This window comes from Moschus berezovskii, chromosome X, assembly GCF_049115385.1.
Source record: "Moschus berezovskii isolate FMDL1 chromosome X, NW_MosBer_1.0, whole genome shotgun sequence".
Taxonomy (NCBI): domain Eukaryota; kingdom Metazoa; phylum Chordata; class Mammalia; order Artiodactyla; family Moschidae; genus Moschus; species Moschus berezovskii.
In genome coordinates, this window is record NC_142488.1 from 46,004,186 (window position 1) to 46,021,877 (window position 17,692).

At 38.5% G+C, this 17,692-nt stretch overlaps 1 protein-coding gene across 1 annotated transcript in view; it reads right to left on the bottom strand.

Annotated features, from left to right (window-relative positions):
* Positions 1–99: 99 nt before the first annotated feature.
* The window catches only part of MTMR8 (myotubularin related protein 8), a 194,575-nt gene continuing 176,982 nt past the window's right edge, over positions 100–17,692 (bottom strand). The window contains 3 exon segments of the mRNA XM_055393229.2: positions 100–10,237; positions 10,239–10,543; positions 12,891–13,017. Coding sequence (XP_055249204.2) covers positions 10,084–10,237; positions 10,239–10,543; positions 12,891–13,017 — 586 coding nt within the window. The 3' untranslated portion in view covers positions 100–10,083.

A 17,692-nucleotide genomic window follows, 5' to 3' on the forward strand; every position in this document is an offset into this window, starting at 1 on the left:
CCACGGGAAAAACCATTGCCTTGACTAGACGGACCTTGGTCGGCAAAGTAATGTCTCTGCTTTTTAATATACTATCAAGGTTGGTCATAACTTTCCTTCCAAGGAGCAAGCGTCTTTTAATTTCATGGCTGCAATCAGCATCTGCAGTGATTTTGGAGCCCAAAAAAACAAAGTCTGACACTGTTTCCACTGTTTTTCCATCTATTTCCCATGAAGTGATGGGACCAGATGCCATGATCTTTGTTTTCTGAATGTTGAGCTTCAAGCCATTTAAGAGTAGGTCCAACAAATTCTTTTAGTTTGCCTTCATCTGAGGATGTCTTTTTCCTATGCATTCCTGAAGGATAGGTTCAATGAGTACAGCATTTCCAGTTGGCATTTTTTTTTCCTTTCAACAGTTGAAAAAATATCAACTCTTTTCTGGCTTCCACAGCTTCATAAGAAAAATTCACTCTCTCTTGAATTGGTAGCTCCTACAGATAATGTATCATTTTGCTCTGGTTGTTCTCAATATATTTTGTCTTTAGATTTTAGTAATTATTATGTGTCCTGGCATGGATTTCTTTGGGTTTATTCTGTTTGATGTTTGCTCAGTTGAAATCCTTAGGTTTGCACTTTTCACCGAATTTGGTAAGTTTTCAGCCATTACTGATTCACATACTCTTTCAGCCCCATTCTCTTTCTACTTTCTTTCTCTGATTCCAAAGATATGAATGTTGGCTTAAAAAATGTTACACAGGCCCTTGAGGCTCTGCTTATTTATTTTTAAAGCCATTTTAAAATGTTTTTCAGATGGGGTAAATTATATTAACTTGTCCTTAAGTTCACAAATTTTATCCTCTGTTATATTAATTTTTTCATATATTCATGTTTTCTTTTATTTCAAAATAATTTTTTGCCTTTTTAATAGTACCTATGATTACAATTTTAAAAATCCTTTTCAGATAATCTGATTCATTTCAGTGTTGAAGTCAGTTGTTTATCTTTTCTTCTTCAAATTGTGATTTTCCTGGCTTGGTATTATGAGTGACTTTCTGTTGTATCTTGAACATTTCAGTTTAGTATGTTAGGAGACTCTGGGTCCTATTTAAATCTTTTTTAGTAGGCAGTCACCTTAATTTTAGCATGCTGATTCTGGCCTACTTTTGTCAGTTGTGGTTACACTGAAATTTTAGGCTTCAGAGCCTTTGTAGTGCTTTTTTCTTCCTGACTTATCTGGTATAATGAGTGCTACCACTGCTTTCTGTTTGTGTAACTCAGACAGTGGAAGGGCTTTCCCCAGGCCTGTTGCCCTGTGTCTCTCACGAGAGAATGGAAATTTCAGTTCTTCAAGGACAAAGAGGCTTCCCTGGCTGTTCCTTTAATTTTAGAGTGTTCTCCCTGCCTGTGGAAATGGAGGGAGCTTCCTGGGATGAGCACTTGTTGTGGCAAGGCATTTCTTGTTGATACCTCCTGGCTACTATAGTGTCTCTCCGTGGGAAAGGCTGGGATGGAAAGCCTTTCACCTGGTTTATTATTATTAGTGGGGGATAGGGTCTTAATCAATCCCTCTTGCTGATGCTGCCATGCTCACCTATCAGAGGGACTCTTTTTCAATCTGGGGGAGAAATGAGCCTCTCTGGGCTGCCCTTCTGTTCTTAAGTTGGAAGTCAGGAAACAGCTAAGTTGGACTGCCTTCTTCTTTTGGGTTGTTTCTCCAGTCCTGGAGTCCCAAACCAGTTCTCTTACCACCTTTCAGAGTCTTCCTTTGGTTGATTCTTGTATTATTCACAGGGTTTAAAAGTTGTACTTAATTGGCAGGAGCAGTGATAAATGAGTCTACAACATCTTGTCCGGACCAGAAGTCCAATAAACAGGATTTTAGAGTACCAAATTCTGAAGAGAGACAAAATTTCAAGGCGGCCTTGGGTTCCAAATAACTTACATACTCACGTGGTGTCTTACACAGGATTTCAGTTATTTAAGCCACATGAAATGCATTTAAAGCTCATACCTCAAGGCCTGACACAGATGAGTCATTCAATAGGTATTTAATATCTTTCTCTAGAAATCATCTAGTTTAAATCACCTGTTTTGAACGCAAGGCAACAGAGGCCTAGAGAAATGAAGAAACCTTTCAAATGTGCTGTGACTCACATATATCCAAGTGACATTTTCCCCTTAAATAATTGACATTGCCAATTCTTTATTATTTGGTTCCTTGCTTCTATGCAATAGCTTCTATGTGGTTCAGTTTGACAGAATTTTCCAATTTATATATGAAAAACACCTCCAAATTTACAAAATGCTTTTGCAGTTACAACTTTCCTTGCTTTCCACAATCATAGTGTGAAACTCACAGGAAAGAGATTATTAGTATTTTGCAAATAAGAAAACATAGTAAGTTGAGGGGCTGAGACTTATCCAGAAGTGATTTCCCAACGAGGGCCTTCCATTGATACATTTCCCCCTGTGAAACCAGATCTCTATGGGTGACAGGAGGCTGTAGAAATAGCTGATTTAAGGGGACTTGGCTTGCAATAAGTTATCATGGGGCTATACAGTGGATAAATTCCAAGTACAAACTTATATTCCATATCATACCCTGACTTAGAGATCAAATTACCCTTACAGTATCTGTTGGTAAAAAATCCTGCCAGTTAGATAAAATTATCCATTTGAACAAGTCATCTCAGGGAAGAGGATACGTTATATCAGAAAAGAGGTTGAGGATTCCAGTAGAGGGAAATAGGGTATATGTGAATGAACAAAATTTGTTGTCAGACAGTATGGTTTATGAGTTAAGTGACTGTCGGTCTTGCTCTCCCAGCTCATCAAAGCTAGCTAGACTCTGCACTCCATAGTGCTGTCCAGAGCCAGGCATCCTCTCTGATACTTGTCTTATTTTAACATCAACATTTAATCTACCTGCAGATTTTGTCTTTATAATGAAGTTGATCCATTAAGGCTAGGTCAGTGTATCTTTCTTTTTTGAAGGTATGCCACTTTTCCTCTAATTTGTAACTATTACATGGTAACCTCACACACATAAAAAATTGAAACTTTTAAATTCTAGGTCAAAAAACTGTTATCAAACAAATATATTCAGATTGGACACAAGTGCAAAATGGGGCCAGTGAACAATTTGACACTGGACTAAACAAATAACAGTGAATATTTTTACAGCACCACACACCCATACCCCACTGGTATGACAGGTTCAAGATAACACAATAGGAAGTTTAAAGTCAATCATATACACTGTTGTACCTTATAAAGTTCAGACTTGAGCTGCTGTGATAGTCTATAAACTGTGATAGTTCTATAAACCTGGGGCTAATGAAAAGTCAGGTTTTCAAAGAACCTACACAGCCTGGGTTCTGATTTATGTATCAGTTACATGACATTCATGCAGGTATATAGCTAATATTATCATATTACAGGTAACAGTGATCATATATTTGAATAGTACTTCTAAAGATGCCTGATTGATACAGTGAAAAGCACATTTGCTTCACCATCTCTTTGGTTTGTATGTCTGGCTTAACATGTCCTAAAGTCCTATGGCACTCAGCTGGACAATATCAAAGTTAGAGTACATGCATGTGTGCTAAGTCACTTCAGTCAAGTCCAACTCTTTGCAACCCTATGAACTGTATCCCGCTAGGATCATCTGTCCGTGGGATTCTCCAGGCAAGAATACTAGAGTGGGTTGCTGTGCCCTCCTCCAGGGGATCTTCCTGACCCAAGGACTGAACCTGCATTTCCTGTGGCTCCTGCATTGCAGGAGGATTATTTACCTTTGAGTCACCAGGGAAGACCCATAGTTAGAGGTCTAGCACTAAAGCACATTTTTATTCTTGGATAAATTCTCTTCACCTGAATGAATGTCCAAATAACCTGTTCAACCAGATGCTACTAAAGTTACAGTAAACACATACACATATACAAACTCTGAGTTACATTCTAAAAAGACTGAATTTGTTACCTGTTCCTAAGCCCGATACATTGTTAACTAGAATATAGGACATGCTCTATTTCAAAACTAGGGGGAAAAAATAGGATACATGCTCTGCATTCCTACTGACATTTGCAAAATATGGAAACAACCCTGTCAACAAATTTGAGGTGGAGATATAGAAAGATTTTATGTGAACTGGCATGGCCAACTGCACGTGAGGTGGGATCAGAGACGTGAGTCTTTAAACAGTGATCACCTAGTGACTTTGGTGTATATAATCTCATCTGACTCAGGGAGAAGGGTGTCAAATGGTGGTTTATCTACAAAGAGGCAAAGAAGGAACTCAGGACACATAAGCCTTGGAGACATATTGATGGGAGGGGATACCACCTACCATCCTTTACCCTTTGAAAGAAAAGAAAACCCAGGACCACATACCCTAGAAATGAAAATTGTTGACACAGAAAATACACAGAGCATTCTAAAGGAAAAAAATTCTACTAGTGTAAAATATAACCTTAAAAGAAAATATGTCAGCCATAATACTAACTGGAAAAGAGGACCTAATTTGGACCTTATTGGAGCACATTCAATCTTAATTAATTGGAATGCTGGTCATCCTGGACTGCCATTTGCTCCTTTTGATTAACTGGCCAGATGTATTTCTGTACCTTCTCTTTCCTCCTTCTTTTCTCTTACCTTCTCCACAACTGGTATTCTATAAGGGCTAGTGTACAGCTCTCTAAAGAGTCAGAGTACAAAGTCATGAAAATAGTTGAAAGGCAACAAATCTTTGGAAGAGAAAGAGGCTTTTAGGTAACCCCCAAAGCTTTAGAAAAAGGCAAGGAACAGGACACCAGATTTAACATAAAAGCTGTTGGTTTCACACAGGCCAACTTTTGAACTTTTTATTTTTCAGCCCCAGCAAGACACATGGGCCTAAATTAGATAGCTTTCAAAGAGTACTTTCCTTTTGTGAAGACAAGTCACAATCACAGAGCATGTAATACACTTCTATTTGCACTGACATCGAATGGAGACATGGGCTGCTGTGATTGGTGATGAAATCAATATTTCCCATTTAAGAGTAAGGTGAAGACTGTCAAGTCTCATAGCCAGGGAATCAGAGAAGACATGTTATGTATGGCTTGAAAATCCTTTTTTTTTTAATTGCCTTGAAAAAGCTTCTATTGCTGACATCAAATGCTGTGAAAACATAACTTCTTCCAAAAGGGCAACAAACAAGAGTCCTTTAAGACCCCAAATCTTTTCTCTTATCCTTTTCGTGTTTGGTTTCATCTAATAGTTATCATCTCTTTACATTATATTAAAAAAGTAACCTCATAGGAAAAAAATTAAAGCTTAATCCATTTCTAATTTTTCTTTTGAAATGTGTATATAAAATGTCAGGTCTAGATTTGGCACTTAGAAGAAAGTAACCAGATTTGGTTATAATCATATCTGCCTGTATCATACATAGAATTCTGGGAAGGAGAGGCCTGAGGGTAGGGGAACGATTTGGTACAACAGACATCATTAAATCCTTTATCTTGGAAATTGAGAGAGAAAGTGAGAACAATTTTCCTAGGAAGAAACCAATCTGAAATATAATATTCCCCCTTTGAGACAACTTTACATTTTCCCACACACCTGTTTTTTAAAAAAGCCACTTCATAAAATGTTCTCATAGAAAGATTTCCCAGTGGTACATCAACGCTTAATAGCATCAAGAAAAGGTATTATGTGTTAATAAAAATCACTATGTAACAAAGATCTGATATTAAAACTCTTAACACACTATTGGAAATATCATGCTAGTCTGATTAAACTTCTCTTTCTGCTAAATTCAGGCAGAGCTTAAATATTTACAAATTTTATTTGAAAACATCTCTTAAGAAGACTCTGATTCCTTCTTGTTGGAAGTGTTCAAGGAAAGATTTTAGTTTCAGTGAAGTTTGATGTGTGTCTCAGGAAAAAATATGTCGATGCATGTTGACAGGCATGACAACTATCTTGGTAGTAATTGAACACAGTTTCTAGGGTGACTTTTCAAAAGATACCTGTGACTAATGTATGTACCATAAGCTTCCTAGTCTTGCCAAATTAGTGCTAAATAAATCTTCATGCTTTCTTTCATACAGCAAACCCCAGCCTTAAATTTTTTCTTTAAAAACTTAGACTATTAACTGTTACTTAGGTTTGTTATTTAGGATTGTTTTACTTATTCCCATGAGGGATCTGTTATTCTATAAACTAATAAATAATGAATTTTTAAAAAAAGGTGTTCATGTAAAATCTGAGAATGGCCACAGTTCCAGGCACAAAGACTGCCTCAGGCTTGGAAAACATAGGCAGTGACCCCAGACCTGTGAAAACTGAATAGGAAACAGGCAGATGTCAGGTTCATGCATAAGACAGTGGCAGGTGGTTAAATGCCTTCCTATTTAAATGGGGCAGTCACACGAGAATGGAATTTTCTGCTCAGGGAACTGGACGGGTAGGGCAGTAGTGGAGGGAGTCACATTTCTTTACCAGCATAGATGCTATATGAGGATATGAAATGAAGACCATTAATAGATGATCTTTTCTAGTACACTCAATAACTTTCCTTCAGGACTCTCCCCTATATTGCTAGGCTCTTGACTACATATAGCTACAGGGTTTTTACCAGTGCATAAATATTTGGATTCTACTGAACATTTTTCCTTCCTCAGATTTTCAAATCCAACTGTAAAACAGTAGGTGTTAGGTGTTTAGAGTAAATAGGGGATTTTTGCAAGGTTTTCCTTAGTTCCATGTATGTCATATACAAGTAATATAGGACATGTTGGGAAATAAACATAATAAACACCAAACAAGTTGACTGGAAACACTGTGTTTTTCTTCATCACTTCTCAGTTTAGAATTGTATTGAAAAGAACTTGTAACTAATGATTAATTTTGTTTTGGATCTAAGAAATAAAGTTTGGTACTATGCACACCCTTGTACAGGTCTGTAGAAATAAATATGAAACTTTAACTTTTATGAGCTTCCCTGGTAGCTCAGACGGTAAAGCGTCTGCCTATAGTGCGGGAGACCCGGGTTCGATCCCTGGGTCGGGAAGATCCCCTGGAGAAGGAAATGGCAACCCACTCCAGTATTCATGCCTAGAAAATCCCATGGACCAAGGATCCTGGTGGGCTACGGTCCATGGGGTCGTAAAGAGTCAGATAGGACTGAGCGACTTCACTTAACTTTTATAGGATTTGCAAAAGTTATTTGTCTTTTTCTTTTCTCTAGAAAACTCTTAACACACTATTGGAAATATCAGGCTAGTTAATGGACTATAAAATTAAGATTGAGATGTGGGAGAAAGTCTTTGGTATAAAGCAAAATCCAGAATAAACTCACTTGTGGCAGATGATTGGTATTGTCATTGTCTTTGACATCTTCCTTATTTTCATTGTCTTTGACATTATCCTTCACAGAGCCAGAGTTAGATGGAGCTTCCAGATAAAAATGACTTGCACAAATTCCATTTTTTTTCAAGAAGTAACAAGTCAAATGACAACTGCCAACATCTGATGATTTATGTTATATAAGCCAAAGATCCCTGGGCTTCCCTGGTAGCTCAGTCGGTAAAGAATCTGCCTGCAATGCAGGAGACCTAGGTTCAATCCCTGAGTTGGTAAGGTCCCCTGAAGGAGGGCATGGCAACCCACTCTAGTATTCTTGCCTGGAGAATCCCCATGGACAAAGAAGCCTGGCAGGCAGCAGTCCATTGGGTCGCAAACAGTCAGATACGACTGTGCAACTAAGCACATAAGTCAAATATCAAAAAGTGGAAAGAGGGGGATCAGAGAAGATAAAATAGAAAATCACACTGATGTTTTAACATTATAGGAGAAGGCAGCTATCAAGAAGAGGTAAGTAGAAAAGCGGCCCCTATTTATAAGTGGAAAAGACATATATGAACTAGTTCTTTAAAAACACAGAATTAAAACAGCTACCAAGAAGAGGTAAGTAGAAAAATGGCTCCTATTTACATATAAAAAAAGACAACCAAAATGATTTAGAGTTCTTCCTCTAAATAGGACTATTTTTTTTTGTCCCTAGTTTAGCCAGGGGTAAGAAATCAAGAAACTATGCTGGCTCTTCTCTGCTATGTCTAACACTTCGATTAAAAGGCCTACCTTTCTTATAAAGTAACTAATGAGGTGATCCTTTAGAGATGTCTGTATTTGCAAATGGATGTGATAGTAACAAAGATGGCTCTTTCACTAAGAATCTCAGTTTTTTTTTTTAAGCTTAAACCAGATACATGGTATACAAAATAGACATCTTGGGTGAAGATGTGGACTCTACTGCCAAAGGAAATTCTGAAAATGCTGACAATATATTGCATGACCCAAATTATGCAAGGCTTATCCTACCCCAACATGTGGAAGTGGGTAAACTATGACTGTATATCCAATAGGAAAGTGTACAGCAAGTGTATGAACCCCAAATTGGGGAAAGGTTAGTTTCTCCTTCCCCTGTAGTAGCTGGGCATGCCTTAAGAACAGACTTTTTTCAAAAGTCTACATTAGTACAAGGTGTTAAGCCTACCAGGTTTTAAAAATAGTGCCAATTATGTCTAAAATTCCACAAACTGATATGATCACTAGGGAAGTAAAACCACTGATCTTCATAAAAATGCCTAAGAAGAGGGACTTCCCTGGCAGTCCAACGATTAAGATTCCATGATTCCACTGCAGAGGGAATGGGTTAGAACCTTGTACAGAGAACTAAGATTCCACAGGCCATGTGGTATGGCCAAAAACAAACAAACACAAAAGACCTAAGAAGAGTCCTGTTTTAAGAAAACTTATGTGGGCACATATGCCATATATAAGCCAGGGTCTAAAGCACTAAGATTTTCAGTTGTCTCCTGAACTGATGTTGAAAATGCTATTGATCAACATTATTAATTCAGACCCCACTGTTTTGGAATTGATCATTTTAGAATGTAGTGGATTCAAGTTTACTGATGGGCTATCTATAAAAAAAGGGAGTTGGCTAGGTGAGTATATAAGACCTAGCTAGATGCTAAAGATGAAACTCCAATACTTTGGCCACCTCATGCGAAGAGTTGACTCACTGGAAAAGACTCTGATGCTTGGAAAGATTGGGGGCGGGAGGAGACGGGGACGACAGAGAATGAGATGGCTGCATGGCATCACTGACTCTGTGGACATGAGTTTGAGTGAACTCCGGGAGTTGGTGATGGACAGGGAGGCCTGGCGTGCTGTGATTCATGGGGTTGCAAAGAGTCGGTCATGACTGAGTGACTGAACTGAACTGAACTGTGGGAGTGAATTGGGACAATTTTCCTTATATGTTCTAAACCACCAAGTACCCATGTACCATTTTGATTTATTTCTCAGGCAAATGGTGGGGGTCTCTACTGGCAATAATGTGAGCTTACATTGCATGACTATATATACCTTCAAGTAAAATTTTCTTTCAAATCATCCTGCAATTCAGTTACCTTTGCACACACTATCCCTTCAACAGGGTCTTAATTCTTCACTGTGACAATATTCCTACTGTTCTCATGCTAGAATAGTAAGGGTGGAAAAGTAAGGGAGACTGACCTTTAAGGAAAATGGAATAATGGAACCAATCTAATATCTCAGCTGAAAAGCAAGATATTATATTTTTAAAGCTAAATCCCATTCTAGAACTATAACATATTCTTTCTCTTGCCTATATTCTAGGCTGCTTGACATGCATATGTTGTTTGTTCTTGTTTAGTTGCTAATTCATGTCTGACTCTTGCAACCCTATGTTCTGGAACCCATCAGGCTCCTTTGTCCATGGGATTTCTCAGGCAAGAATACTGGTGTGGGTTGCCATTTCCTTCTCCAGAGGATCTTCCCAATCCAGGGATCAAACCCACGTCTCCTGCATCGACAGGTGGATTCACTACCACTGAGCCATCAGGGAAGCCCTGATGTTCATATATGGATTGCTTAACTAGTTAAGGCCCTGAATCTCCTTCTAGAATCTTAAGCCTCAGCCATTTAATCCAGTTAGAAAAGCAGCACAGCCTTTTCTGAGACAAGGATCATTGTGGGTGTCGTAGGTACAACTAACATGGAAATAGACGAATAGCTCACTGTTACTTAGAGAAGCCTGTCTTGGTGCTGGCCTTAGACAGCCCTATGTCTTCAGAGATGCCCACGTTCCCAGAGAAGTTCATGGTCTCAGAGATGCTGGTGTCTTCACAGAAGCCCATAGCCTCAGTGGTGCCCATGTTGTCAGAGATGCCCAAGACCCGAGATGCCTATGTCTCCAGAGAAGCCCGCATCCCTAGAAATGTTTATGGCCCTAAGGTTGCCAATGATCCCATAATAGTCATGGTGGAGGTCTGCACACTGACTTTTTACTTGATCCATCTGAACTAGAGGGCCTCCTTCTCTATAAAGACTGCCATTCTCCATCAAGGTATTCAGGTCTCCATCGATACCCATAAAGCATACAGGATTTGTCAAAGGAGTTCCCAGGTGCTGAGATAATAAATGCCCTAATTGAGAGCAGGTACAGACTTCTTCTGGTGGCTCATCATGGGCTTTCAGTTTCTGTCATGGGAGCAAGGAATGGTTGAAAAGAATTAGAAACTGGAATAAAACTAGGCAAATATCACACTGACATATAGGGATCTTGTCAGCTGTCACTTATATAGTAGCCAATGACTTTTTGCCCCCTCCTCATCCTCAAAAATCTTTTATTCATCACTTAATATAATTATTTAAAAGCCCTACCACTAAATATCTTCAAAGGTCTTTTTTTTTCATTTTTTAAGAATTTATTTATTTTGATTGGAGGCTAATTACTTTACACTATTATATTGGTTTTGCCATACATTGACATGTCTCATATCTTTAAAAGTTCCCTTTTCTGATAAATGCAATTTTATTACTGAGAACAGGGAGGGCAAGGGAAAGGATCACTAACATTTATTGATTACTTCCATGGGCCAACCACTACAGTATTTCATTTTATGCTAAATTCCTATTAGTTAAGTATTAGCTCTACTTTACAAATGAGGAAACTGAGGTTCAGAGAATTTATGTAAGTTCACCCAAATTCACACATTTAAGAAGTGGCAGAGCTGGGATCTGACCCTGCCTCTCCTTAATGCCAAAGTCTATGACCTGTCTACTACTTCATGCTGTCTCCAACAGATATTTTCACTTTCAGGGATAACACAATGATTCACTGATATTTTACAACAGTGACTCTTAGCTTTCTTGAGAGGTCAGAGACACCTTTGAAAATCTGGAGAAAAGGATGAACCTTCTTCTCGGAAAATCACATGCAGGCACAAATGAGTGAATGAGATGGCACACAGTTTTTAGGGATAATTTCAGGGGTCTCACAGATCCCGTGAAGGTCATCTGTGGACATCTATAGGTTTATGGATTCCAGTTAAGAGCTCCTGCCTTAGGGATAAGCATACAATTCTTATTTTCCTGGAAGTCACACAATCATACACACACACACACACACACACACATACAGTGATAACACTTGGAGAAAGAAACTGACTGCATAGGTAGCTGGGAGAGTTTTTTTAACATTTCATTTTGTACATTTTTGTATTGTGCACATTCTAACTTTATATATACTTGTGCTGCCTTAAAAAAAAACATCAACAGGGTATCTATAATATAATATGGACTGCTTTTGTTTTTCTTCTCTGTATTAAAAAAGGAATGTTTAATAATAGTTATTATCTTTTTTGCTTTCTTTGTCATTTTTTTTAAATTGGAGGATAATTGCTTTAAAATATTGTATTGGTTATTTTAAAATGAAGCCTTACTTACCTTTTAACTTTAGAATCAGAGAGTGATATGATTCTGTCTATTAACAGAATGAATCTGATTCTCTTAGGAATTAGACAGGAATAAATAAAAGGGCTAGGTTTATAATAGGGGACCTGCTCTGGAGACCCTGTGGAAAAGGTTGCTAATAGGTAAAAGAGGAGTCAGGAGAAAGGTTCCTTACTTCTCAGTTCTGCCTAGGGCTTCTTTCCTGGGGTTGCTTGTTTCCTTTGTTTCCTGATTTTAAGTCACATTTCAGTTTTCTTCCTTCCCCTCCCTCTTCTTCATCTTTTTTGCGTTTCAAGAGGACATTCAAAAGTTTAGGATCTAATGCAACCACAATACATTTATTTTAAAAATAAAAGGATATTTGTTTACTTACAGGGGGCAGCGGAAATGCTATGACTTATCTGGTGGAAAGGAGGTTCACGCCCAGTTCCTAAGCAGCACACCCTTTCTAAGAATTCTTTTCTAAGAAGTATCCCTCCCCTTTACTTCAAACATACCCTTGGGACCTCTGGATTCCAGAAGCAGCTCAGCATTTTCCATTTTTTTGGGAAAAGAAATCCCTGTTGACTTGTTCAACTCTAATTAAAAACAAGTGTGTGATTTTGGTTTTGCTGGTATCATAAAGGAAATCAACACATAATCATATTTTAAAGCAAAAGAACCACTCAATGAACAGAGTTTATCATCTGCATGGGAAGGAAATCAGATTTTTTGAAAGGTTTTCCTTGTTGAAAATAGCAATGTCATTTTTCTCATTAGCACACCCAAGAAGTTATACTTATTTTCTTGATGGCTAAAAAATACCCGCATTATTTCACAGAAATTCCCTCTTGTTCCTCCTCATAATTCCATCCAGATCCAAAAAGGGAACAAATTGGCTTAACTAGCTGACTGTGATATTTACCACTTAATATGGGAGGTTTAAAAAAAAAGAAGAGCTGTGCATCAGAGCTTTATAGACACAGGATGCTTGGAAAGCAGAGAGTGTAACAAGCCAGCCAGGTAGCTTCTCATAAGTACCAAATCAATTCCAAGTGAGTTAGGACTACTCAGAAGGTGTAAGAGATTCTCTTTTTGAGAGTCAACTTTTCACCTTTTCTAGTTTGTGCACATCTGCCTCCAGCATTGATCTCTGCTTCTTAATTTCCAGGAGGCTCTCTAGCATACTCTGCTTGGGCTGCAACCCTTTGTCAAAGCGGTTATACATCCCACACCAGAACCTTGAATAAACAAAAAGAAAAAAAAAGTGGGTTAGTTTAGCTAGAGAAATAGATTATGTATGTTTTGTTCATGTCAAGAAAATATCAGCTTGGTAGATAGGCAGATCTCAAAAGTAAGGTAACTATGATACATTAAAAACACGGGACATGCTCATAATTTAAAAGTAAAATTCTTAGCAGAAAGATCTCTGCTGAAGACAGGCTGCCTAAAGTTGTACTGAGCTCATAGCCACCTCTAACACACACCCCTTGACATACCCTGACTACCCCAAAGAATAAGACCCAGCTCCACTAACTAGTGGGCAGGCACAAGCTCCAGGATCAACCTCATCCACCAGAGAGCAGACACTACAAGAAAGAAGAGCTATAGTCCTGCAAGCATACAGAAAGGAAATCACAAACACAGAAAATCAGGCAAAATGAGATGGCAGAGAAGTATGTTCCCGATGAAGGAACAAGATAAAACTGCAGAAAAATAACTGAGGCAGGTGGAGGTAGACAATCTACCTAAAAGAATTCATAGTAATGACAGTGAAAGTGTTTAAAAATCTTGGAAAAGGAATGGAGGTAGACTGAGAAGATAAAAGAAATATTTAACAAAGAGCTATAAGATTTAAAGAACAAACAGAGATAAATAATACAATTACTGGGATGAAAAAAATACACTAGAAGGAATCAGTGGCAGAATAAATGAGGCTGAAGAACTAATGAATGAGCTAGAAAATAACGTGGTGGAAATCACTGCCATGAAACAGAATAAAGAAAAAAGAATGAAAACAAATGAGAACAGTCTCAGTGACTTTTGAGACAATGTGAAAAGCACTGATATTTACATTATAGAAGTCCTAGAAGGAGAAGAAAGAGAAAAAGGGTCTTAGAAAATATTTGAATAGATAATAGCCAAAAATTTCTCTACCATGAGAAAAGAAACACTCAAGTCCAGGAAGTACAGAGTACCATATGGGACAAACACAAGGAGGAACATGCTGAGGCACATATTAATCAGACCGACAGAAATTTAAAAAAAAACGAAAATATTGAAAGCAACAAGGGAAAAGCAACAAACAACATACATACATACAGCTGATTTTTCAGTAGAAACTGCAGGCCAGAAGCTTGTGGTATGATATATGTAAAGTGATGAAAGGGAAAAACTTCCAACCAAGAATATTATACCCAGCAAGGCACTTATTCAGATTTGACAGAAAAATCAAAACCTTTGCAGACAATCAAAGCTAAGAGAGTTCAGCATCACCAAAAAAGCTTTACAACAGATGCTAAAGGAACTTCTCTAGGAAGAAATGAAAAGTCCACAACTAAGACAATAAAATTACAAACAGGAAGGCTCAGTGATAAAGGCAAACATGAATCTGGTAAAGTTGTAGGATACAAAATTAATACACAGAAGTCTCTTCCATTCACATATACTAACAATGAAAGATCAGAAAGAGAAATAAAGGAAATGATCACATTTAACATCACATCAAAAAGAATGAAATACCTGGGAGCAAACCTACTTAAGCAGGGAAAATAATCTGTACTCTGAAAACTATAAGACAATGATGAAAGAAATTGAAGATGACACAGACAGATGGATAGATATGCCATGTTCTTGGATTGGAGGAATCAAAATTGTGAGAATGACTATACTACACGAGGCAATCCACAGATTCAAAACAATCCCTATCAAATTATCAATGGCATTTTTCAGAGAACTACAACAAATTTTTAAAATTTGTAGGTAAACATATAAGACTCAAAATAGCCAAAGCAATCCTGAAACAAACAGAACTGGAGGAAGCAGACTCCCTGACTTCAGACTATACTGTGAAGCTACAGTAATCAAGACAGTATGGACCATACTGGCACAAAAACAGAAATACTGATCAGTGGAATAGGATAGAAAGCCCATGGATAAATCCACACACCTATGGTCAACATGGGCTTACCTGGTGGCTCAGAGGTTAAAGCGTCTGCCTCCAATGCGGGAAACCTGGGTTCAAGCCCTGGGTCGGGAAGATCCCCTGGAGAAGGAAACGGTAACCCACTCCAGTATTCTTGCCTGGAGAATCCCATGGATGGAGAAGTCTGGTAGGCTACAGTCCATGGGGTCGCATAGAGTCGGACACGACTGAGCGATGGAACGGAACGGAACGGATGGTCAACATATCTTTGACAAAGGAAGCAAGAATATACAATGGAGAAATGACAGCCTCTTCAACGAGTGGTGCTGTGAAAACTGGATAGCTACATTTAAAAGAATGGAATGAGAACATTCTCTAACACCATAGACAAAAATTAAACTCAAAGTGGATCAAAGACCTAAATATAAGGCCAGACACTATAAAATTAGAGAAAAACATAAGTAGAACACTCTGACATGAGATTAGCTCAAGACGGTGGAATAGAAAGAGACGAGCTCACACCTTTTTATGAGAACACCAAAATCACAACTAACTGCTAAACAAAAAACAACAACAAACAAATAAACAAACATTGCAACCTATCAAAAAAGATACCCCACATCCGAAGACAAAGAAGTCACAAGGAGATGGTAGGAAGGTTGCAATCACAATAAAATCAAATTCCATTCCTGCTGGGTGGGCAACGCACAAACTGATAAACAATTATAGTACAGAAGTTCTCTTACAGGAGTGAAATTTCTGAGCCCAACATCAGACTTCCCAGTCTGATGGTCTGGCACTGGGAGAATCCCCCAGAAGATCTGATTCTGAGGGCCACTGGGATTTGATCAAGGAATTCCACAGGACTGGGGGAAACTCACTCAACAAACTCCACTCTTGGAGGGTGCACAAATGTTCTTGTATGTACCAGGACACAGGAGAAAAAAAGTAGTGACCATATAAGTGACTGGGCCAGACCTACCTGCTAATATTAGAAGATCTATGGAGGCAGGGGTGGCTGTGGCTCACTGTGGGGATAAAGACACTGGAAGCAGCAGTTCTGGGGAGAACTCATTGGCATGAGCCCTCCTAGACATTAGCTTCACCAAACAGCCTGTAGACTCCAGTGCTAGAATGCCTCAGGCCAAACAACCAACAGGGCAAGAACACAGGCTCAACAATCAGCAGAGAAGTAGCTTAAAGTCTTCCTGAGCAAAGCCCTGCAAATCAGAGGGACAAGACCCAGCTCTCCACACCACTGGGCAGGAACCAGAATATCAAAGCAATATATTTTTATTTACCTCCTAGAGTAATGAAGATGAAAACAAAAATTTTAAAAAATTGGACTAATTAAACTTTAAAGCTTTTGTACAGCAAAGGAAACCATAAACAAAATGAAAAGGCAACATACAGAATGGGAGGAAATATTCGTGAATGACAAGGGATTAATCTCAAAAATATACAAAGAGCTCACCCAGTTCTATGTCACAAAAACAAACAACCCAATTAAAAATGGACAGAAGATCTAAATAGACATTTTTTCAAAGAAGACATACACATAGCCAAAAAGTATGTAAAAAAATGCTCAGCATCACCAATTATAATAGAAATGCCAATCAAAACTAAAACGAAGTAACCCCTCACACTGGTGAGAATGGCCATCTTTAAAAAGTCTATAAACAACTAATGCTAGAGAGAGTGGGAAGAAAGGGTACCCTCCTACAGTATTGATTGAATCTACTGATAAATTGGAAAAACGAGTATGGACACCAGTATGGAGGTTCATGAAAAAATTTAAATACAGATGAACCATATGATCCAGCAATCCTACTCCATATATATATATAATCTCCAGAGAAAAAACACAATTCGAAAAGATACATGCAGAGCAATGTTCATTGCAGCACTATTTGCAAAAGTCAAGACATGGAAGCAACCTAAATATCCATTGACAGAGGAATGGATAAATATCCATTGACAGAGGAATGGATAAAGATGTAGTACCTATATACAACAGAATGTTCAGATCAGTTCAGTTCAGTTCAGCACGCCAGGCCTCCCTGTCCATCACCAACTCCCCGAGTTCACTCAAACTCATGTCCATCGAGTCAGTGATGCCATCCAGCCATCTCATTCTCTGTCGTCCCCGTCTCCTCCCACCCCCAATCCCTCCCAGCATCAGACTCTTTTCCAGTGAATCAACTCGTCGCATGAGGTGGCCAAAGTATTGGAGTTTCAGCTTCAGCATCAGTCCTTCCAATGAACACCCAGGATTGATCTCCTCCAGAATGGACTGGTTGGATCTCCTTGTAGTCCAAGGGAATCTCAAGAGTCTTCTCCAGCACCACAGTTCAAAAGCATCAATTCTTCGGCGATCAGCTTTCTTCACAGTCCAACTCTCACATCCATACATAACCACGGAAAAACCATAGCCTTGACTAGACGGGCCTGGGTTGTCAAAGTAATGTCTCTGCTTTTTAATATTCTATCTAGGCTGGTCATAAATTTCCTTCCAAGGAGTAAGCGTCTTTTAATTTCTTGGCTACAATCAGCATCTGCAGTGATTTTGGAGCCCCCCAAAATAAAGTCTGACACTGTTTCCACTGTTTCCCCATCTATTGCCCATGAAGTGATGGGATGAGATGCCATGATCTTCGTTTTCTGAATGTTGAGCTTCAAGCCAACTTTTTCACTCTCTTCTTTCACTTTCATCAAGAGGCCTTTGAGTTCTCTTCACTTTCTGCCATAAGGGTGGTGTCATCTGCATATCT